The following is a 25,637-nucleotide window of genomic DNA, read 5'->3' on the forward strand; positions in this document are numbered from 1 at the left end:
TCTTCTTTTGGGAAGTTTGGGACCCACCCTCCTTAGGTTGTTGGGGCCCTGTTGAAGACTTCTGGTCATTTTGCTTATTTTCATTACCCTTCTGGTCTGCTTTCTTCTGGCCACCACCCTGGTTCTGGTTCTGCTGCTTGACCCTTGTCCTGGCCCATCTGTCTGCCTTCTTTCCCAATTCTTGGGGAGAGGTCAGATCTGAGTCAATCAAGTGCTGATGCAACAACTGGTTCTGACAATTATTTAAGATTTGCTCTCTCATAATTAGATTATACAATCCTGTGTAATCACTAACTTTACTTTCCAGTAACCAGCCCTCCAGAGCCTTAGTGGCACAATCAACAAAGTCAGTCCTATCTTGAGCCTGAGTTTTCTGGGTATCCCTGAACATCAACCTGTACTGTTCAGTGGTTAAGCCAAACCCATCAATCAGAGCAAGTTTCAAGACTTGGTAATCATTAGCATCCTCATCTCTAACAGCGAGGAGCTTGTCTCTACCTTTACCTTCAAAGGAGAGCCACAATATAGCTGCCCACTGACTCTGGGGTACCTGCTGTACTTTGCAGGCTCTCTCCAAAGCAGTCATCCACTTGTGGATATCATCCCCTGTCTTATAGGGGGGCACTATTTTACTCAGGTGTCTTATCAAAACCCCTGTCATTATCCTTAGGGATATTGCTGCCACCAGTGGGGACTACCCCACTCAACTGTTGCTCTCTAGCAAATGCAAGCTTCTCCTTGGCAAGGGCAAGTTCTTCCCTCTGGATCCTCAGATTAGCTTGTCTCATCCTTGCTTCATGCTCTCTCCTCTGAGGGGAAGTCATTCTCCTCTGGGGGAGAAGTCCTTCTCCTCTGAGCAGAGGCATGAGAGTGCACAGATGTATTGGAGTCCCTAGAATGAGATCTATCTCTTCTAACTCCAAGGTTAGGCCTGCTCAGGGTCAGTACCGGGGGTCCCCCAGGTCATTACCTATGTAGGTCTAAGTTGGCCCTTGTAAGTCTGCTGACTAACTCAGGACCATTGTCTGCCTCATCGCCAGATGGTTCCTCTTCTTCCTCCTCCTCTTCTACATTCTCTGTTTCAGGGAGGTCTGGATCTCCAAGGGTACCCTCTAAGGCTGGCATGCTCCCATCTGTGTTAGAAGCCCTTCTGGCATCATATGTCTCTAAGAGACCTAACAGAAAAGGAGTGGTAGGGTTAGAACCCTGTTTCAATTTCCTGGAGGTACACAATTGTCTCATCTCCTGGAAACTGAGAGCTGCATATCTGGAAAGGACCTGTGGAGGGTCACTAACCACTTGGGGAGTCTCTGAAGTCTCTCCATGGGTAGACATGCTTTCTAGTGAGGTGTAAGTGATGCACCTACCTACACTATGGGTTTTCCTACTGATCCCTTGCTAAGAGTTGTAGTCAGGGTGTGCTAGGCCCTTTCTACTACAACAGCTGGTTCAGTAGAACTCAGAGTATTTCAAAGCTTGTTATATGTACCTAGGTACCTTATGTGATCTTTCAAATGATATTTCAAGATTATACGTGGTAAAAACAACAGCAAGCTCAAATCCCAACCGCTGCACACCAATGTGAGAAGTTGGCCTGATATATGATGCGCACTAGTTCTAGTGATCACCTTGTATCAGTCCAAACAACCCTTATGGTGATTGGTTGTAAGTCAACCTTATAGACCAGCTATCCTAATGGTAGCATGGACAAAGCAGTCTTTAGGCTAAACTCTTTTGGCATGTGAAGCCAGCTGTTTTGCCACAATATAACCCCTTGAATACAAAGTGAAAGGACACCACACAGGTTGTTATGAAAATAAACTGTATATTTATTAATAACAACACCTCTGAACTCTTTATGAGGTCAGAGGGCTAAGCACATGACAATCTCTTACGAAAAATACTACAAGTTGCACAAAATTACAATGGTGCCCTAGGGGCACGACAAACCATATACTAAGTAAGTGGAATGTGAAAGTCGATAATCGGAATGGAGCTGTCCAGAGGCTGTAGGATCGATGGGACCACGCTATACTAACTTCAGGTAAGTACTAGGAGGCCCACGGAACGCGTGTGCAGAGTGTGAACTCACACGCGCGATGCGTAACAACTTCTATGGACAGTACAGTTCAAGTTAAAGGTGAGTACGGATAATCCTGACTAGGTAGGACTAAAACGACTGTGGAACTGAACACTAGGACAGTTAAACTACCCTTGAGCACCGAAATGCTCTCGTTACCTCACCCACGGGCTGCGGGTGCATAGGTGTCAAAGTGCGTCGGGTTCTCGCGTTGAAGTCTATGGAGCCTGAAAGAAAAGATGCTGCAGGCGACCAGGAGGAAGATGTCCGGTGCAATCCAAGGGTGGATTGTTGAAGAAGGAGACCTGAAAGCAGAGGGGACAATGTTCACAGTCACTAGCCAGTGACTGGAGTGGAACCAGGAAGGAACCAGATGTCGTCATCGCGATCAGGTGAAGAGTGGACGCTTGACTCTGCAGCCACGTGGACCAGGAGGTGTCTTCGCCGACCAGGATGGAGGCACGAGCTGTCCCACGCAGGCTCTCGCTGTAGGCGGTGTTGGATCCGGGATTGGAGGCAACAGGCCTTGGCAAAGGCAACCCACGCGGTGAGTAGAAGCGTCTGGTGCGGACTAGGAGAGTCCGGGGTGCCCCTCTTTTGGAAGGGAGCAAGGGCCAGTCTGGAGCAACCAGATCAGCAGTGGAAATTCACAGGTTCATCGTCTAGGAGGCCACTAGCCAGCCGGCAAGTGACCAGACAACGCGTCGAGCAGGAAGCAAGCAGAAGGGCCCCACGCAGATCTCGTGGATGCTGGAGGGCTGATCTTCGGTGCAGGGGCTGCTCGGGGCTGGGGCTTCTCAGTCCCCAAAGCACTTGGTCGAGTTTACCTCGGGAGTCGTGCTGGAAGCGAAGTGCAGGTTCGTTCAAGATGGCCGGTCCCACGTGTCTCGTCGCACCCACGGGTCTCAGCTTTGCTGCAGATGTAGGTAGAGGTCGGAGAGGTCTAGGAATCCGGGTCTCGTCGGGCTCTGAAGTCTGGATCCTCGAGGGAAGACGACAAAGTGAAGCCGCTGGACGCTTGATGGCGCCTGCAGTTGCAGGGTGGACACTCCTTGCCCACAAGGGAGATTCTTCAGTCTTCTGTGGAGCAGAACGTCGAAGGCCAGAGTTTCTTCTTGTTGAATAGTTCAGGATAATCGAATTTGGAATGGGACCAGCTCCTACCTTTATTCTCCTAAAGGGGGTTGCACTACTGACTAGGTCCCTCCCCTGGGTGGGACCAGGAAGGGGGGTAGTTACACCCCCTATCCTTTGTCCGGTTTCCCGCCAGAGCTGGGGCAGGGATGCCCCAGCAACTGGTTTGAACCGGTGTATGCACAGGGAACCTTGTGTGCCCCAGGCATGTCTCATTCCTTTCAGGCCTCCCTACCTCAATACACAAAATCCTGTCTGGGGTGGTGCTAGCACCTCCCAAGGCAGGAAACCCTTTGTCCAGGCCATCCTCGCTGGAAGGACTCCCAGCACCAGGAGGTCAGACTTGTGTCTGTGGTGGCAGCATCCATTTTGTGATGCTGAGGCTCGAGTTAACTTTAACCGGGGTTCACAGTTACATACATGTCGTGTCCCTCTAGAAGGGTGGAATGCTACCCCCGTCGCCAGAATTGGCGAGGGGGTAGTATTCCAAATCGTATGACACCTTACTCGACATGTTTTGATAATGTTATACCAGAGTTAGCATTTTACCGCGAGGTAGATAATGCACTTAAGAGTATATGGTATAGCGTTATCATGGAACAGCTATTAGGACTTGGTTCCGCAAGCTGCAAACGGGCTCAGCTCATGCCAGAGCACCATCTCACATAATTCCAAGCACTCTGCCTTCAGGATTGATAAGGCCTTCCATAGGAGTGACTGATAGGAATATATGTGTCCATTTTAGGGTTAGATATAGGTATACTATATCTACAGCAAAGGGTGTTTACACCACCTTGCCCCAGCAGTCGTGCAGCCAGTTGTGTCAGATTTAGATGGCCAGCCAGGGGTGGCATAATACATGCTTCAGCCCCTGGTAGGCCCTGGGTACACCTATGCCCTGTGTACAGGGACTGATAAGGTGGCCCAGTACCAATTGGTAACTGCACCTAAAGTACATGTTTGTCAATTTAGAGAGAGAACAGCTAGGCTGTGGGTCTGATTAGCAGGCCCACAGCCAGGGAAAGTCATAAACCAGTGAAGCAAAAAGCAAAAATCTGGGGTGACCATAGGATTGCAGACCCCACTCTCCTACAGTACTGTCCCATCCCAGAATTAATAATTTCTCCTCCATCCCTTCATTATGTGTTCTTCCTAGAAAATGTTCTTTATGGCCTATTTTTTGATCTTACCAGTTTGAACTTACTACTTCATCATGCCTGAATCAATTGCATCATTTGTTGCATCACTGGAAGTGGCCTTTGAGGAGGAGAGTTTAGAAACCTACAATGTGAAGGAATTGAAGGCGATCTGCAAAAACCTCAAAATCCAAATCAGGGGGCTCACCAGAAAAGAGGAGCTACAAAAGGCGCTGAGGGCCTGGGTAGCAGCCAGCCATGCTAGTGAGCTGTCTGGGGATCTTGGCATGGAGGCAGAGGAGCCTATTCCAAGGGTGGATGTGCTTTTGGGAGGCAGGCACCCTCTAAACCTGGCAGCAACAGTCTGTCCCCAGAGGAGCTGTAGGACAGGCGGGAAGCGAGGAAGTTCGAGTTGGAGAAACTCAGGATGCAAAGTGAGAGGTTAGACAAAAGAATAGACATGGAGGAAAGGAGGATGATATTAGACCATGAGTTTTAAATGAGAGAGCTGGACTAGGAAGCCAGTGGGGCTAGGCCCAGCCCAGATGGTGGCAGTAAAAGTGTTAGGTCCAGTACTGAGGATGAGGTACACACACACACAGGTTCGCAGGCCTGCTTCAAGGAGGGGGTTGACATACACCAGGGGGTTCAGGATTGTGAGGTAACTCCAGAGGTGTCCCTGAAATGGATTGGGAAACTTGCACAGGGGATCATTTTCCTGGAGTGGGAGGGACACTCTACTGACTGTAGATAAGAGGTACAGGCAGAGGGGTTCCCCCATGATAGAAGCCCTGGTACGCGAGTATGGAGACCGGCCAGAAGAGTATGGGTTGAGGGACAGCAATAGTCAGACACTGTCTCACCAGTCTTGTGAGAAACTTGTGGGGTACTTTTCTGAGGCACTGGATGGTTGGGTGAAGGGTAATTTGGTTAACACCGATGTTGGGCTGTGTGATTAAATTGCTGGAGAACATATTTTAAGTCCCTGTTTTCCAGAGCTATGAAAACACCCAGGGGGTTGTGAGTTCTCGGACACCAGGGAGCCTGCACTGGAGGCAGACCTTTTGGTGGATTCCAGAGAGTCTGGAGAAGCATCTGGGGTGACCCAGAAGGAAGCGGCTTAGGTGTTTCCCAACCAAGGGTGGTGGGAAAGGTTCATGGTAGCCCAGTAAGGTCCCGGAGTAGTGGGAAGGGTGTAGGGACACACGTCCTGTCTCTGCGGAGAAGGATTAGGAATGGGCCGTGGCCCAAGGTGCCCAAAACCAGGCCCCAGAACCTGGTTGGTTCCAGGAGGAAACACCAAGTGGGGAGCCTAGGCTGTACTGGTAGGCTGTCCGTTGAGGGGGATCTCCTAGTGTAAGGAGAATGTGGAGTGCCTGTAAACAAAGCGCCAGTGGTTCTGGTGTCTGGCGGTGCCGCTCCTAAGTGGAGGGTGCACAAGTCCAGATGGAGGGGTGAGAGGGGGATGCGTTCACCAGTGGGAGAACCAGTGGGAGAACCAGTGGGTCCGGGGCCAGCCAGAAGGGCTGAGCCTCCTAGGAGTGACCATGGTGACACCACTTCTGTCCTGGGGGATCTTCGCGCACTGTCAGATGACAGGGGTCGGGAGATCTGCGCCAGGCAGACTGTCACACAACACATGAATCATGTGTTATCCTCAGGGGGGGGCATGCGTACTCCCATGGAAGTCCTGGTGCGCCGGGCTGGTGCTCAGCCGCAGGAATTAGGCCCTGGGGTGGGAGGCCAGGTTCTTGTCCTGCCTGACCTGGAGGGAAGGACGACTGTAAGCAGTGTCCTGACCGGTTTATCTCCTAGGGGTACCACTCCAGGTGGGAGGGAGCAGAACTCTGGAAGGTGGTGCAGAGGGAGGGAGTCCTCACCTGTGACCCCGGTTCAACCTGAGGGTTTAGATCCTAAGGTGGTGGATCAGTTGCAGGGTCAAGGTCCTGAACTGGTGGAAGAATTGTGTAGGAGGTCTGGTTCCAGCGTCCTGACAGTTTTTGGTTCTGAGGGTGCTTCTCCCGGGAGGAGAGTGCGGAACCCCGGAAGGAGAGGTAAGGGGAGGCGAGCCTTGCCAGAGACCTCTGGTCAGCCGGAGGGTACAGACCCTGGGCTGGAGGACCAGGTTCAGGGTGTTCCCCTGACCTGGGGGAAGGGGCGACTGCTAACAGTGCCCCTGCTACTTTGTCTTCTGGGGGTGCCGCTCCTGGTGGGAGGGTACAGAGCCCCAGGGAGGAGGAACGGGTGTGGGAGAGCCCACCCCAGTCCCTTGCTCAGCCTCAGGGTACATACCCTGGACTGGGGTACCAGTTGCAGGATAGCAACCCTGAACTGATGGGTGAATTGTGCAGGATACCTGCCACAGGTGATCTGACAATTCTGGAAGGGGGTACCGCTCCAGGCGGGAGGGTACAGAGGTCCAGGGAGAAGGGGAGGGTGTGGGGGCCCACCCCCGCCTCCTGTCCAGCCGCAGGGTACAGAACCTGGGCTGGTGGGCCAGTGTCATGATGCCATACCTGACTTGGCAGGGGGAGAGTAGAGAAAGGGTGCCAGGCACCTTCGGCACCCACTTGCTGACGCCACAACGGTTGGCGTGCACTGAAAGGCATAAGGCCAGGCTCTCATCACTGACAGTTGTCAGTGGCCCCAGTGGCTGGCTGTCCGGAGGGACAGAGTTGCCCCTGGGAGGGGGAAAGGAGTCAACCCCCGGGGGTGGACTGGGCCACACCCTTGTGTTGGCCATGTGGGTACTGTCTGCCTGTTGGGATGCATCTGTGAGCAAAGTACGTTTAAGTGATAACACAAAGACTGGACAGTGGACCAACTAGCCTGCCATAGGCACCAACCTCGGAAAGTACACCAAATATTTTAAACAGAAGTATAATAATAATGTGTGCAAACTTTAAAGATGCCCTCTGTCCAAAGGCATCACCCTTATCCCTCAGGGTCGATTTTAGATATAAATGTATATTAAAGTTGCTCCACGTTCCATTTTGTGTGTAATCAACTCAATTTGTAACCAGTCCATTTAAGCACGATGATTATGATGTCTTCAATATTGCTTTAGTTTCTCTCTTTTTTTTTAGAAAAGCCACAGCCAACGTATTTTGTTCTGCGAACAGAACTTCTTCAGGGCGTTTGTAAATTCCACAGTGTCATTAGATGGATGATGATTTGGGTATCACTCCTAGGTATGCCTTTAGGTAACATACCAGTTTGGATATACTTATGTATTAGCTGTATTGTCTTCGTGTATAAGTCAAGGTTGATTGCAGAGTGAAGTAATGTGATATGATAATCACTCAGGATTCTCCATGGCAAATGAGCATCAAAACCAGCACATATCGTATCTTACGAGGGGGTCAATCCACCAACTTGTCTCCTTGGTGTTTTACAATTCCCGCCCGTGGTTCGAAACCCAAGTTTAAATGCTACACAGATGGGGTCCACAGGTGAGGAGAAGGGTTCCCCATGGGTCAGCTTAGAGGGCCCTGAGAGTATGGATAGAGGGATCCATCTAGGTTCAGGAAGGCGTAGAACGGGAAGAAAACCCTGCTGTTGTGGGCCAGGTCCCATGTTCTATCGCCCAAGCAGGGAAGTACATCGAGGTATGGATTTGTCTACCCTGGCTTTAGGCTGGAAGGGGGTTGTGTGGGAAATGGCCCTTTTTGCAGGGTTATCCCCAAACTTTTTGCTTCCTATTCCTATTTTTTACTGACCTGCTGTTGTTGGTTTTAGGACTCTGGGCTCTTTCCCACTGCTGATAAGCGCTAAAGTGCATATGCCCTCTGTGTAAATTGTGTTATGGATTGGTGTTTCCATGATTGGATATTTGATGTACTTGTTAGTCTCAAGTAAAGTACACTGAGTGTGCCAGGGCCTGTAAATCAAATGCTACTAGTGGGCCTGCAGCACCGATTGTGCCACCCACATGAGTAGCCTTAAAAAGGAAACTCAGGCCTGCCATTGCAGAGTCTGGGCGAAGTTGGTAACTGCCATGTCGACTTGGCCAGTGCACACACTTGCCAGTCCCTAACCTTCCCTTTTCTTACATGTCAGGTAGGCCCAAGGTACCCCTGTGGGCAAGGTGCAGTGTATGTGAAAGGTAGGACATGTCCTGGTGTGTGTGGCATGTCCTGATAGCGAATTACAGCCAATTTCGTTTTTCACTATTGCAAGGCTACCTGTTCCCCATAGGAGAGAATGGGAAGTTTGTTTAGAACATCTTATAGACAAAACTGGCCCGGGGAATTAGGTAAGAAAATACAATTTAGTATGCCTGAACTCAGAATCTAACAATGCTTCTTTTAGTAAAGGGGATTTTTACATTCTGTGTTTGAAAATACCACTCTTAGGAAGTAGGTATTTTCTTGCTCCGTCATCCTGTGTGCCTCTGCTGGAATGTGGATTGCCTGTCTGGGTTTTGGACAACAGATGGCAAGGAAGCAAGTGTGGCTCCCGATAGTCTAGGTAGGTCAGGAAAGGGCTGAATAGCCCTGGGCTGCGATGGGGGAAGAGGGAGGAGATTTCCTTGCACCTCAAAGGGCCTGGCATGCCTCGGACAATGCCGTCTCCACCCCCTGCCAGGAAATCACACCAGAGAAAGCAGAACTGGTTCTGGCTGGGCACAGACACCCTCTGCCTAGAGGATCAAAGGCCTTTTCAATACAAATAGTGGGGCCCAGACCCCTGAACTTTAGAACTCTTTTGGATCAAGAAGACTGCCAAAAAGAGCTGGAGAAGCTGTGAGGAGGGACTACCACTTGCTGTGTGCTTTGCTGTGTTGGCCTACAGTGGCAGCCTCTGTCTTGGGCAGTGAAAGGTCTGGACTGAACTTTCTGCAATCTACTTTTGTGAGTTGCTCCAAGGGCTTGAGGTAGAACTTGCCCCCTGTTCAAGAAGCTTCAGGAACAGCAAAGACTTCAAGCTCTTCTGCCCTCAGCACTGGGGACTGTGTGTTTTGTGCTGCAACAGAAAAAAAGTAACCTGACGACGTCTACGATGCCGCTACCGACTCTGTGCCCTGAGGGCACCACAGAGGGCACCGCCGCAAGCGGCACTGGTCCCACTGACTATGCCTGCTGACGCTGCCACCGAGCCGCTGCTCGCACCGTGACCTTTAGGCACCGTACTACTTCGCGACGACGCTTTAGCACCGCAGAGGGCACCGAAGCAACGTGACCCTGGTCTCACCGTTGACGCTTGCTGATGCCGCCACCAAGTAGCTGCTCGCACCGCGACCTGTGGGCACCGCACTCTGCACCGCCTCGCTTCACAACGACGCCTTGAACTCCCAGACAACGAGGCTCCATGCCGAAATAGACGCCGCTGCTTGCACCATTGTTCAAGGGCACCGCTCATAAAGTTACACAACACACAACCCTCATCCTGCACCGCAGCCTTGGCCTACCGACGCCGGTGCCATCGACTCCAGTTCGTCAGCAGATGACAGCACTTCAGCAACAATGACGCCGCCGCTTGCACCGTGACCTGCCAGCACCGTGACGAGTACCGCCTTCTTCTCGCACTGCGACCCTGGTCTTACCGACGACGCCATCTGATGTCACCACGAGCCACTGCTCGAATTGCGACCGGAGGGCACCGCATGCCGCACCGCTGAACTTTGCACCGCAGCACACAACGCCTGCCGACGCCAGTGCCCTTGATCCCAACAGAGAGGAGATCGACCTGCAACGTGTGCGACTTCGAAGGCCCCGAAGACTCCTGCACCGACTTCTGGAATCGACACCTGCGGACGGCGTGTTTTCGGAAGCTCAACGAGAGGTCGCCGACGCCCTGCATTTCTAAAAGGTACTGTTTGCATGTCTTCCCGACACCGTAGCTGGCCTGTGACGCCGCGGTCAGCCAGAACTATTTGGATTGGTTTGCTCACGATAACGTGAAAGCCCCGGACAGAGCTATCAACATCAAGGAACGGTTTTTAAAGCTTATTTTAACTACTGTAGATTTTTAAGTACTGGATTGTGGATTTTTATCGTTTTTGGTCTTGTCTTAAAGTATATAAAAATATTAGCTATTTTTCTAAACTGGTGTGGTGTCCTTTTGTAGTGCTTACGTACGAGTTACTTACCTTGGGTAACGATGTATCTGGTAGAGACGATTCTAGCCACAGATTCCTTCATGCAGAATTATCCCCAGGCATGAGACTGGATCCGGAAACTTTTTTGCCACTTCATCCCTGGGCGACACCACGTGACTCTGCCCAGGCGTGGTCCGCGTACGTGATATCAGCGAGGTCACATAAGACCCGCCCCAGCACGCCTACGTCAGTTTTCTTCGGAGAAATTTTCCGCAACACAACGCGGAACCACCAGATAAAAAACTGTGGAAGCATGGGTACAGTGTGCGAAAAGCAGCACATTTGGAAATAAACGTGACTAACAACACCACCTACAGTTGTGTCACACCGTAGAACCCAAGGCAGGGAAAGAAGAAGCAGAAGCCCGCAGAGCCCTGCACAACCACCCTGCCAACATATAGACAGCCTCCCACCCCTGTGCCCCGGAGGCAAGGAACAGGCGCAAGGGCATGGTACACGTAGGAACCCTCCACCCCCATCCTGAGCAAGGAAGGGGACCAGTCTCAACACAGACATGGACAACAAACCTCCAAGCCACCCCAACAGAAAGGGCAACCACCCACAAGGGCAAGACATGGCCAGATGACCCTTAATCAGAGGATAGCAATGGAAGGAAAGGAGGGGAGGGAGGACAGGGATAGAAAACAATCCCCCCCAAACCTGGAGTAGCCAGAGCAGCAGGGCACCGAAACACCGGGACCCCATCCTCCAAAGAACCAAAGGAGGAATGAACCGCCCTCAGACTGAGCCACCTGTCAAGAACAAAGAAGGCACTCACAGGAGAAACAGCCCCCCACCGGGAGGCGAGTACCGAAGACCAACCTAAGGGTCCTCGCAGAATAGGGGAGGAAGGGCGGACCGTGAAGGAATCTGCAGCTAGAAAAGTCTCTACCAGATACATCGTTACCGAAGGTAAGTAACTCGTACATCTGATAGAGACCACTAGTCACAGATTCCTTCACGTAGAATAGATACCCTAGCAATAACCCCTGGGAAGGAGGGTCTGCGAAAGGACCCCACCAGCCAGTACAGAACAGAGGCCTCACAGGGAACCAGATCTATGGACCAGGTAGAACCTCGTCCCTGCTAGGCAAGGGAAAGCCACCCAAACAGACCCCCACCGACCCCAAAGGGATGAAGGAGGGAGAAGAAGGCTCAAGAGGAACCAAAGGCAAGGGCGGAGAAACCGAAGCATCCCACCGCCCCATAAGGCAAAACAGCTTCCGCCCAATGCCAAGACAGGAAGGGAGGAAGAAGAAGCCTAGAAGACCCAAGGAAGCGAGGGAAAAGAAGGCGAACCCACTTCAGGTGGAGAACAACCTGCCAGCCAGAACAGCGCAGGCAGTCAAAACCGCCAGAAGGTCAACCCGAGGCCCCAGGAAGGCCGAGTAGGCGGTGCCTGGCAAGGGAGAACATAGGATCATCCCAGACCTCAGGGCAGGAGCAGGGAGAGCAGGAGATGCCCGGACACACCACTATGAGTGGTCGCGCACATAACCTCACGGAGCAAAAGCAACCTACACAACGCCAAAGTGAACAGGCGACAAGAACCCTCCAGCAGAGCGCAAGCCATATGACAGCTACCACTACCCCACCTAGGGTACGATAAGCCCCAAAAATTGGAAATCCTCTTTGGAAGAACTTCAGCAGCAGAGGTAAACAAAAGAGCCACAGGGAAAAAAACACCCCGCGAAAGGCTTGATAAGTAGCCCAAGCAAGCAGAAGGACTAATCTCAGGGCCAAGTCTGCGCAATAACTTCAAACACACATAGTCAACATAAGGGCCGCCCAGCAGCCAACAATGCTAAAGTCCCAAGTAAGGACGCAGTGGCCAGAAAGACACTTCACAGCCAGAACAAGTGGCCTAAGAAGGCCCACAATCAACCCGACTCAGGAGTCAGTGAGGAGGGGACGGATGATGAGGAGAGTAGGGCAGAGGAGGAGGAGAGTAAGGCGGAGGAGGAGGAGGAGGACAGAGCCCTGCCAAGAGCCTCTGGATGGTGGAGTCGGCCAGGGCATGGAACAACAGGCTGCCATCAAACGGAAGGTCAATGAGTAGCTCCTGAATAGCCTCAGGGAATACTCCATCTCGAAGCCAAACATGGCGACGGAGAGCGACCGAGGAAGCAGTGGCCCAGCCCAACACCTCTGAGATGTCCAGAGCGTAGCGGAGAATAAACGCCACAAGCTCCCGGCCATTCAACGCATGATGCCTTAAGTCCACCTGACCACCCTCCTGGGACGCTGCGGAACCCAGAGACTCAGCCGAGTTCCACAAACAGGAGGAGGCCCGAGCCAGCACACACAAGGTGTTCAGGGCCCGCAGGGCAGCGCTGGTCGAGGAAAACCTGTTGCGCCCCCAAGAGTCCAGCCAGCGAGCCTCATGGGATGGCGGCGTCAACAGAGGCGGCAGGGAGGGAAAAGCAGTCCGCAAAAGAGGACTGGAGGCAGAGGGGTGGGGAGAAAGGCACACCGGATGAAGCGGCACCGGGAGATGCCGGTGCAGAAGAAGTTGAGGCACCGGGTCCCCTGAGGCAGGACGCCTCAAAGCCCCCGTCAAGGAAGAACAGAGGGAACCTTCCAAGGGAAGTAAGATTTCCCTCCCACCAGAGCCCTGGTGGAGGACCTCCAATAGATGGTCCACCGGGAAGTGAGCCACCGGGTCACCCATACGCAGGATGCCCACAGCTGTGGAAACTGCATAAGCGAAGGCCGCACCCGCCTCCGTAGGGACCCGCGGTGGGGAAAGCAGCTCCTCCGTGGGTGACAGCTGCAAACTAAGGCGGCTGTCCCCGAGGCCAAGCGGAATGGGCAAGGGCCAGACTTGAAAGTCAGAAGGAGCCGAAGAATGAGGGACCTGCCCCACTTCCGACGAAAATCTCTGCCTCAGGAAGGGCGGAGAACCGCCCTTCGATGCCGGAGAAAAAGACACCACACGGCGACCAGTCTCCGGGGAGGACGACACCAAAATATAGGCAGCCTCCGGAGAAGGAGCATCTGAAGATGAATCTGCGGTACGACCCCAGAGATGAGCCGTAGAGTCCGCAGCCTGAGGCAGGTTGTCGGCACCATCTGGCGTTGCCGGACAAGGTTCCGCCAAGTCACCCCGCCTCGGAGACCGGAGCGGAGCTGGAATCAAACCGGCCCTGGGGCAGCGCCGACCCGACCCCCGTCGAGGTAGCCACCTGCGCGGGGAATGAGACGGGCCTGGGGAGTGGCACGAAGCCCTCCGCCAGCCACGGCCCAGAATGAAGCGTAGATCACTCGGCACCCCATGAGGCGGAGCCAGGGATGATTCAATCTCCGACATGCCCCCCGTCGAGGCAGCCGTCTGCGGGGAGGGACGAGAGGGGCCCGTTAAGGGGCGAGGGGTCCAGACCTAGCCACGACCCGGACAGGGGTCCACACCCGGCCACGAGCCGGAGAGGGGTCCGCACCCGGCCACGACCCGGAGCAGGACGACGAGGGTGCACCGACCCCTGTGGCTCCGTACGGGCTAACTGCTGCCGGCACCGTAGCGGCGTGACCTCGGCATTCGACAGGACCACCTTGTCAAAGGACCGAGAGGGGCTCGGGGATGCGACCCGAGCCCCGGCGACCTCCCGCGACACCACAGGGACTCCCACAGAAGTTTGTGGTGAGGCAGAGACGCCGTGGCCTGAAGGCGGTGCCCCAGAGGAGCCGCACCCCAACAGCACCACATCCTCCAAGCCTGGATCCAAACTAGTCGGCGCCGGGTCCGGAGCCACCGGCGGCGCCGTGTAGGGCCCTGCGCAAGGCAAGGGATCCGCTGACGCCCCAGGAGGGGAAGACGCCAGCGAGGCCTGCACAGCCGCCGCGTATGTCTCCATTTGGACTCTCGACGCCCCAACACCGGGAAACGGTGGATAGGACGACATGCGGGGCCGCATCACCTGTGGAGAGTCCACGCCCCCAGCAGGCCGGAAACCAGCCCCTGGGGACAAACTGCAACACTTACCCAACGGAGAGCGACGCACACATGACATCGGAGAAGGGCGAGGACGACGACCAGGGCCGCACCTGAAGCCTTCCGCCGTAGCAGACAGAGGGGAGGTCGTCCACCTGGAGAGGTGCCCCGAGAGAAGTTTCATGCGGCGCTCCCGCCGCGACTTCGGCTTCAACTGCTGACAGGCCTCACAGTCAGTGGTGCCGTGATCCTCCCCTAAACACCACATACAAATGAGATGCAGTGCCGTCCCCGACATAAGATGCTCACAAAACTTACAAGTTTTGAAGCCCGAAGTCATTCGCACACTGTTCCACCAAAAGAAATGGAGAAAAAAGGGCCCGAAACAAGCCCGTAACAAGGACCGGATCCGCGTTGCACGCGGAAAAGGAAAAAACTGATGTTGGCGCGCCGGGGCAGGTCTTATGTGACCTCACTGACGTCACATACGCGGACGACGCCTGGGCGGAGTCGCGTGGTGTCGCCTCGCCCCCGGCGCGCAGGGATGCTGTGGCAAAAAAGTTTCCGGATCCAGTCTCACGCCTGGGGATAATTCTACGTGAAGGAATCTGCGGCTAATAGTCTCTATCAGATACTGTATTTCAGTTGGTTATGTGCAAATGCTTTACACACTGCTTTCGAAGATAAGCCGGACTGCTCATGCCAAGCTACTATGGGGGTGAGCATGGGGTTATTTTAGGAGTGTAACTCCCTTGTCCTGACTAGAGTGGTGGTTTTTGCCTGGCTTTGGCGCATGCCCTAGACTGCCAAAAATCCCACTTCTAACAATAAGGCACATCTTCAACAATGATTTCTATGGAGTGAAATACATTTTTTAACTACAGTGGACGGAGCTTGCCCCATCAAAATCGTTAACTTGGCAACTTGATAATTATCAGATATGTAGCTATTCATATTTAGTATGGTATCAAATTGAAAGTCCCCCAGTTCTCGGATACCTTACAAGAAACTTTTGGGAGGAAACCCATGAGTCACCTTCTGGAACTCCCCTGTTCATTTTGTTTTTAGGATTCTGGGCATAGAAACCTCATCAATAAACCCATTCACCGTTTCATAAGAAAGAATATTGACCCTTATTTTTGGGGAAAAAAAGAGTGACAGCAAACATAACAGAAGGTTTGAAAGTCATAACTTATTGGAACTTTGTGGTTGGTAATCTGTAACATCTCACTTTTTGTTACACTTTACTATGCATTAGTGCAGTTATGTAGAGAGAATTACTGCTCTTTCAAAGTAATAAATGTGTCTGGCCATTCCACCCACATTGTTCAGGTAATGAAGATGACAGTTTTTTATTTTGCCTGAAGTGTCACACCACCTCCTATGAGCTAGGAGGCCTTGGCTGCTCGAATAAACTACCCCTAAGCGTCAAGGAGGATTGGAATCCCCGCTTTTGGACACAGACTAAGAACCTAGAATCATCTATTCTCGCCACACATGCTGTCTTGTGCCTTTTATAAATCTATGTGGTGCCTAAATCTTCACAGGTATTGGAAAACACCTCACACATTGTTTGGAAGCTTCAAGGTCAATGTAGGGTACTTCCAATTTCACTCTACCGTATGATGTGCAACATTTGTAGAGTGCTCATTTTAAAGTAATTATACCCATTATAATTGAATTTGATTCCGGCATCTTAATATTAGGCAATATTTGTTCAACAAAGTTTTACCCTGCATATTTGTAAAACAATGAACTGATAAGCACACAATCCAGTTAATTACAGAATCAACACATATACAGTCACTGTGTGATGATTTACTTCGAGTTATATTAGTAAATCAGCCGATAAAGGGATGCAAGTGAAGCTCAGTGCATGCAACATCTTTTCATACCAGCAATAAGGTTTTTGAAAGTCTTGTAATTTTGGACAATGCTTTCAATTTATGTAATGCACTATTTCGCTACTTCACATGCTGTGCCATCATGCATTTCCATATCAACTACACTGAAACTCAGTTACCATGCAAAGCAGGCACGTGAGGATTAGTATATGAAAGGTTAAGATCCAACTGAACTCCTCATGAGTTAGTTGTAAATCTGAACACGTGGCATGCAAGAGGAACAATTAGTTTATCCAGAAAGCAGTAATGTGTATAAAGAGGAAATATCTACACCATAACCAAGCAAAGAAGGCCAAGTGCCAAAGCTCCAGTTACCATAGATTTCCTTGGATGACATCCCTAGACAGCAGCAGGGGGCAAGAGAGGGACAAACACAAGAGAAGTTCCATGTCAACAAAAGTATGTATACAGAACCAGCAATAAACAAGCATTTGCAAAGCAATATGTCTCGCATTTGGAAAGTTTGAGCTATTGGTATTGTAAATGACAATTTTTTTATTTATGTGTTGGTTTTGAAAATAGCTAAATTAATAGCTTTGTCATTTACAATGCCAATACTTTTACTTCGCAAATGTGACACCTATAGCATTTGTAATGCAATATGTGTTGTATTTACTTGACATAGGTGTATTGATATTACAAATAACAATTGCTTTTAATAATTAATACTTAAATTAAAGTTATTGTAATTTATTATGGCAATAGCTTAAACTTTTGTAAATAACTTTTGTGAAGATTATGTTCAGTGTATTTTATTGTGACGAAAATCCAAGAACAGAAGTGAAATATTAACATCTTTTTGTGACATTTGTAATAAAGCTTGAAACATTGAGAGAACATATTTGAACCAGTTGTTGTTGAATAGTTGCACAGATTGATGCTGTGGTGGCGCTGAGTGATGTTGTGGTTGCGACGAGTGATGCTGTGGCGTTCAGTGATGCTGTGGTAGCACATAGTGATCTTGTGGTGCCCCTGAGTGATGCTGTGGTGGTGCTGAGTGATGTGATAGATAGAGTGTAATTATGTGGCACTGAGTGGTATTTGGAGTGTATGTTGCATTGAGTGCAGTGTAATTATGTGGCACTGAGTGGTATTTGGAGTGTAAGTTGCATTGAGCGCAGTGTAATTATGTACCATATAATTATGTGGCACTGAGTGGTATTGTGTGGAGTGTATGTTGTATTCAGTAGAGTGTAATTATGTGGCGTGTAATTATGTGGCACTGAGTGGTATTGTTTGGAGTGTATGTTGCATTGAGTGCAGTGTAATTATGTAGCATATAATTATGTGGCACTGAGAGGTATTGTGTGGAGTGTGTGTTGCATTCAGTAGAGTGTAATTATGTGGTGTGTAATTATGTGGCACCGAGTGGTATTTGGAGTGTATGTTGCACTGAGTGCAGTGTAATTATGTGGCACTGAGTGGTATTTGGAGTGTATGTTGCATTGAGTGCAGTGTAATTGTGAGGCGTGTAATTATGTGGCACTGAGTGGTATTGTTTGGAGTGTATGTTGCATTGTAATTATGTAGCATATAATTATGTGGCACTGAGTGGTATTGTGTGGAGTGTGTGTTGCATTCAGTAGAGTGTAACTATGTGGTGTGTAATTATGTGGCACGGAGTGGAATTTGGAGTGTATGTTCTGTTCAGCACAGTGTAATTATGCAGCATATAATTATGTGGCACTGAGTGGTATTGTGTGGAGTGTATGTTGTATTCAGTAGAGTGTAATTGTGTGTGAGGGTGCAGAGTGTGTGAGGGCGCAGTGTGTGCGAGGGTGCAGAGTGTGTGAGGGTGCCGAGTGTGTGAGGGTGCCGAGTGTGTGAGGGTGCAGAGTGTGTGAGGGTGCAGAGTGTGCGAGGGTGTGTAGATTGTGTGAGGGTGCAGATTGTGTGAGGGTGCAGATTGTGTGAGGGTGCAGTGTGTGTGAGGGTGCAGTGTGTGTGTGAGGGTGCAGAGTGTGTGAGGGTGCAGAGTGTGTGAGGGTGCAGAGTGTGTGAGGGTGCAGAGTGTTTGAGGTGCAGAGTGTGTGAGGTGCAGAGTGTGTGAGGTGCAGAGTGTGTGAGGGTGCAGTGTGTGAGGGCGCAGCGTGTTGCCTAAAGTAGTGTGAGGGCGCAGTGTGTGTGGCCTATAGTAGTGTGAGGGGGCAGTGTGTGTGGCCTAAAGTAGTGTGAGGACGCAGTGTGTGTGGACTAAAGTAGTGTCACGCATACACACATTCAAATACACATACACTGGAGAAGGCTCGCAGACACACAGAAACAATATGTACATGCTCTCAGACATACACATCAGGTGAAACTTCCCCAAGGCAGTCCTTGACATGCCCTTGTGTGTGAGGTTTTGTTGGTGTTTGGTTGCACCTAGTTCCGTGATGTAGTTGTAGGAGAACAGTGAACAGAATAGGGGCATTGGGGCAGAATGAAGAGGCAGGACAAAATGGACGGGATGAAAGTGAAGAGAGGGCAAAGAAGGGAGAATGGATTGAGATGCAGATAGAGAACAGACTAAGAAGGGGGGGAAGAAGGAGAGAAGTAATCTGAATAGGTAGAGGGGAAGAATAAGAGAAAAAGATAGGATGGGTGGAGGAGATTCAATAGAAAAACCGGGAGAACAAAAAGGGCAGAGTTAGGGGAGAAGGCAACAATGAAACAGAAGAGGACAGGAAGCGTAACTGAATGGGAGAAGAAATAAGGTTTCTAAAACTCAAATTATTCCCATTGCGATTTCCAAGATATGTTTCTATCTTTCTTTTTTTTAGAATAATAAATAAGACTGCAGTTCATTTGAAACTCTTGATTTTCTTGGAAGCCAGTCGAGCGGCTGGAAAGCGACAAAAAAAAATGGTAGGAAAAGAGCAGTGGGGAAGATGTCCATATGGCGTCGCTGGTCTTTCCTGTGAAGATTTGTGACAACGACTTGTTAATTTATGTTAGTAGGAGCGTCCGAGCGGATTCCTTTGAAGTGTTTGAGGTCTGATGCTGGCTGCAAGCAAACCAAATGGTGTGTGATGTACACGAGCCCACACACATGCACTGTAGGCAATTCGCCTTTGGGAGCATTTCTGAGACCCCTACTTAATATCTCGGCCAAAGCATTGCTAAAGCAATGCCTTAAACGAGACCTAAAAATGACTTTCCGGAATGTGACAACACCACCTTGAAAGACACAAAAAACACTGCAATGAATGGTCTAATGTGCGGAGGGCTGGTGTGGCCTTACCATTTTCATTTTGCTTTTGATGCATCCAAAACTGAAAGGCAACACGCAGTAATCGGCTGTCTTCCAAATTTGTTATCATCTGCTTCAATGGCAGTTCCATTGTGATTTATAAAGAAATCTAGGATGTGATTTATACATTGTTTCAACAATGTTTATTAGTTTCTCAGACTTGCTATTTAAAGCTATAGTGCAGAACAGAAAGGGTAATGCGCCAGTTCTAAATCCAGCATTACAAGCCCAAACGCAATACTGCAACAAAAAATAACCAGGAAATATCTTTTTGTGAGCTTCAGAAGCTCTACATTAACAATTTCAAACATTTCATTCCATCTTTATAATGATTGTGGAGTCTGTTAGCAAGCAGAGTGATAACACCCCTTACAGGAAGCACAGAATCTGGCCTATAAGGCAATGGTTTAGTCTACAGTTGGGATGTATGCAGCAACCACAGGCAAGTTAACTAGCCTTGAATGAGACTTACCATCTTGAAAAAGAGTGGAGAGGAGTAGGCCCATGGCAAAGAGGATAAAGAGCAAGGCCAGCTTAGCTAACTAAGGACTGCAAGGAGGATACCTCTGTGAGCTAAATTGCTGAGGAGTCATAAGGACCCTGCTAGCTAGAAACAACCCAAGATGTGACTAGGACATCAGAGATCTGAAGATATGCATTCCAGGACAGTGTATGATGAGCATTCTAATTTCCCTGGAAATGTCAGAATTTTGCAAAGATTTGAGAAGCCTTCAGGTAAAATGTGTGCCTAAAAGTAAATAAATCAGAAGTCTAGCAGGATTTTGCCATTATAAAGGAGCCAGAAAGAGCCATTACTGGCCTCATCAAAATTAAGACGCCATTCACGAGTGATCCAGTAGATGGACCGGAAACTGCTCATACAGGTGTTTAAATAGAACTTACTTGCTCGATACCACAGACATGGAAGTATATAAATTGAGAGCAAACCGCTTGTGCTCACCTAACTTTACCTATCCTTCCCAAAAAAAGTGCCATTCAGTATTGTGTTTTGTCTGCTAGAAAACGGGTTAGCAGGAGTGTGCTGATAATGAAGGGAGGGAACATTTACTTGCATTATCAAACTGTGGGCTGGTTCCAAGGAATAAAGAACAGAGAAACAGAAAGAAGGCAGCATCAGAAAGCTTAGTTCTAAGCGTACAGGTTCCACCTAATCCTCTGTAGGAGTAGTGAATTGGGTCAGGAGTAAGCATCAAGAACAGAATGCCTGCAGAGCACAATTTGAGTAGCCCATGTATACATACTTAATTTTTCTGTGAAAAACACCCTTTGGAGAAGGACACTGAAGCCACATTAAATGCCAAGGTAATGTGCCAGACACCAGATGGTGGGGTTGCCCATATAGAGGGTAGCAGCAAGCAATGCAGGAAGTAAGCTGCCTAGCAAATGTGGTCTTTGTCGCAGATCAGGCGCTATCCACCACTTTTAAGGGTCACAAATAGATTGCCCACAGAACATAATATTGTCTTTAAAAAAAATACTGTGGCCAGTAGCCAGCTGGATGGCCGGCTGCGAACTAAAAATAAACGTGGACAAGACGAAAGTCATGTTGCTGGTCAATGATCCCAGAGCTGTGTTCAGAGACCCACTCCAGACTTTCTAAGCAAGCTGCCAACCCCTACAATCCCAATGAAGAGCTTGGGGGTATGCCTGGCCTCTAAGCTCCTAATGGAACATCAAGCCAAGAAAATCTCTGCAAGCTGCTATGGCATTCTGAAATTATTGAAGAAAGTTCTTAGGCTGCTCCCTTTTACAGCTAGAAGAATCATTGTTCATGCCCTGGTGCTGGCACGCCTAGATTATGATACAAGCATTTACAATGCAACGGTCTCGCCTTTGCAAAAGTTAGAGCTATTGGCATTGTAAATGACAAAATTGTTATTTATGTGTTGGTTTTGAAAACAGATAAATACATGTCATTGTCATTTACAATGCCAATAGCTTAATCTCTCTCAAGTGCGAGACCTATTGCATTTGCACCCACACAGAGCCACACACACAGAGCCACACACAGAGCCGCACACACACACAGAGCCACACACACACTCACACAGAGCCACACACAGAGCCACACACACACACACAGAGCCGCACACACACACACAGAGCCACACACACACAGAGCCACACACACACAGAGCGCCAAACACACACACAGAGCGCCAAACACACACACACAGAGCGCCACACACAAACACAGCGCCACACACACACACAGCCCCACAAACACACACAGCCCCACAAACACACACAGCGCCACACACACACACACACAGAGCCACACACACACAGAGCCACACACACACAGAGCCACACACACACAGAGCCACACACACACAGAGCCACACACACACACAGAGCCACACACACACAGAGCCACACACACACAGAGCCACACACACACACAGAGCCACACACACACACACAGAGCCACACACACACACAGAGCCACACACACACACAGAGCCACACACACACAGAGCGCCACACACACACACAGAGCGCCACACACACACAGAGCGCCACACACACACAGAGCGCCACACACACACAGAGCGCCACACACACACAGAGCGCCACACACACACACAGAGCGCCACACACACACAGAGCGCCACACACACAGAGCGCCACACACACAGAGCGCCACACACACAGAGCGCCACACACACAGAGCGCCACACACACAGAGCGCACACACACAGAGCGCCACACACACACACACAGCGCCACACACAGCGCCACACACACACAGAGAATGCCACACAGAGCGCCACACACAAACACAGCGCCACACACACACACAGCCCCACAAACACACACAGCGCCACACACACACTCACACAGAGCCACACACACACAGAGCCACACACACACAGAGCCACACACACACAGAGCCACACACACACACACACAGAGCGCCACACACACACAGAGCGCCACACACACACACAGAGCGCCACACACACACACAGAGCGCCACACACACACAGAGCGCCACACACACACACACAGAGCGCCACACACACACACAGAGCGCCACACACACAGAGCGCCACACACACACACAGAGCGCCACACACACAGAGCGCCACACACACAGAGCGCCACACACACAGAGCGCCACACACACAGAGCGCCACACACACAGAGCGCCACACACACAGAGCGCCACACACACAGAGCGCCACACACACAGAGCGCCACACACACAGAGCGCCACACACACAGAGCGCCACACACACAGAGCGCCACACACACAGAGCGCCACACACACAGCGCCACACACAGCGCCACACACACACAGCGCCACACACACACAGCGCCACACACAGCGCCACACACACACAGAGAATGCCACGCAGAGCACCACACACACACACGCACAGAGCGCCACACACACACACGCACAGAGCGCCACACACACACGCACAGAGCGCCACACACACAGAGCGCCACACACACAGAGCGCCACACACACAGAGCGCCACACACACAGAGCGCCACACACACAGAGCGCCACACACACAGAGCGCGCCACACACACAGAGCGCGCCACACACACAGAGCGCGCCACACACACAGAGCGCGCCACACACACAGAGCGCGCCACACACACAGAGCGCGCCACACACACAGAGCGCGCCACACACACAGAGCGCGCCACACACACAGAGCGCGCCACACACACAGAGCGCGCCACACACACAGAGCGCGCCACACACACAGAGCGCGCCACACACACAGAGCGCGCCACACACACAGAGCGCGCCACACACACAGAGCGCGCCACACACACAGAGCGCGCCACACACACAGAGCGCGCCACACACAGAGCGCGCCACACACACAGAGCGCGCCACACACACAGAGCGCCCCACACACACAGAGCGCGCCACACACACAGCACACACACACACAGCACACACAGCACACACACACAGAGCACACACACACAGAGCACACACACACAGAGCACAAACACAGAGCGCGCCACAAACACAGAGCGCGCCACAAACACAGAGCGCGCCACAAACACAGAGCGCCCCACACACAGAGCGCCCCACACACAGAGCGCCCCACACACAGAGCGCCCCACACACAGAGCGCCCCACACACAGAGCGCCCCACACACAGAGCGCCCCACACACAGAGCGCCCCACACACAGAGCGCCCCACACACAGAGCGCCCCACACACAGAGCGCCCCACACACAGAGCGCCCCACACACAGAGCGCCCCACACACAGAGCGCCCCACACACAGAGCGCCCCACAGAGCGCCCCACAGACAGAGCACACACACACACAGAGCACACACACACAGAGCCACACACACAGAGCCACACATACAGAGCCACACACACAGAGCCACACACACACAAAGCCACACACACATACAGAGCCACACACACACACACAGAGCCGCACACACATACACAGAGCCGCACACACATACACAGAGCCGCACACACATACACAGAGCCGCACACACATACACAGAGCCACACACACACATACACAGAGCCACACACACACATACACAGAGCCACACACACACATACACAGAGCCACACACACACATACACAGAGCCACACACACACATACACAGAGCCCCAGAGCATAATTCCAAGAGCCAGCAAACGAAGCATAGGAACCAGGTTACACAGTATTCCCTTTTCATGGCTGCCTGCCCCCTGCTTCCTCCTGCCCCCTCCCTCCTCCCGGCAGCATGTTCTGCTCTCTGAATCAATGATCAGTTGAGATTTCCAAAGCTGGTCAGTCAGCATTCGGGCAGTCATTCCCCAGTTTAGGCCGATCACCTACTTACCTACTCATTGCCTGAGTTGTCTAACCTCGTTCCCACAGCTGCCCCGCCTCTGCACATCTACTGAATAACACAGCAGCACTGCACATTCCCAAACAGCTGCGCGAACGCCCCATGGGTCGCCAGAAATGTACAATAGCTGCTTAAGAGGCATCTGCAATTACATTCCCTGGGTGTGTAACAGTTTTTAATGACATTTCCACAATCGTAAAGAATCTAGAATTACGCGGTTAGGCTTCCTTGTAACCTTTGACATTGGTAGTCACACTGCAAGCGTAACAGGATATAAACAGCTACATACTACAGGGACATTTACACACCTACGTTTCCTGGCTGTGGAGGTTACATCATCTAGTAATTCCAGTGTGTACACATGTATGGTGGAAAGCAGAAAATCCCAATTTATCAAAAAGTTAGACTACTAGATGTAGTACACACAAACATACTCTGGAGTATACTGAATCACGTAACTAGTTCTCTTGTAAACAAATCACAGTGCCAATGACATAAAAGAAACAATAATTCATAAAAATTAATACAAGCATTAAACTAATAGTGAACAAGACTGTCTCAAAGTATTGTAAAAAGTGTCATACATGTTTATTCAATAAATTTGTAAATTTGTCATCAATTTATCACAATTTTCATGTGCACAAAGTGCAAAAAATATCATAAAATCACAACAATTAAAAACCAGTGTCAAAAATACTGTATGATGAGCTAAAACAAGGAAGCAGTTGTCGACGCAGTGTTTCGTTTTTTTTAAGTTAAAAACACCTTCTTCAGGACAGTTCTTTAGTTTAGCACAAATGGGGAGATACTTATTCTCCTGTTCAATCTTTGAAGGCACTGTGGACCGTCAATGGATGTACGGGTCCTGTCTGGCCTTTCGAAGGTACCATGGACCGTCTGTGGATATACAGGTCCTATTCGGTAATGATACTTTCTATTTACCTTAAGTTTTGGCTGGGAGGGCTACACGGATATTCAGAGGAGCCACCGATAATTAGTTCTGTTTTTTATCCTCAAAACTAAATTGAGCGAAGGATAAATCAATATTTCTAATTCCTCCGATGCAGTAACAATCCTGCTAGTTCAAACGGCCACACGTGCAAGGGGATATCCTCCCAAGCCCGTTTTTTCGTTAGAAACAATCTTAAAATATTTGTTCGGCCTCCCTGCTCCGAATGCAACCGTGATAGCGTCTGACGTCACGCCCCAACGTATCATACGACAACTGCTTCTTTGTTTTAGCTCATCATACAGTATTTTTGACAC

General features: G+C 50.5%; 1 protein-coding gene across 2 annotated transcripts in view; it reads right to left on the reverse strand.

Annotated features, from left to right (window-relative positions):
- Positions 1-25,637, reverse strand: part of UGGT1 (UDP-glucose glycoprotein glucosyltransferase 1) — an 822,704-nt gene that overhangs the window by 351,925 nt on the left and 445,142 nt on the right. The window contains exon 21 of one of the 2 annotated variants that reach the window (XM_078666073.1): positions 16,598-16,621. The exons of the other annotated variant lie outside the window; for it this stretch is intronic. Coding sequence (XP_078522199.1) covers positions 16,598-16,621 — 24 coding nt within the window. The remainder of the gene's footprint in view (positions 1-16,597; positions 16,622-25,637) is intronic. 2 annotated transcript variants of the gene reach the window in all.

This window comes from Lissotriton helveticus, chromosome 11 (assembly GCF_964261635.1).
Source record: "Lissotriton helveticus chromosome 11, aLisHel1.1, whole genome shotgun sequence".
NCBI classification, from domain to species: Eukaryota; Metazoa; Chordata; class Amphibia; order Caudata; family Salamandridae; genus Lissotriton; species Lissotriton helveticus.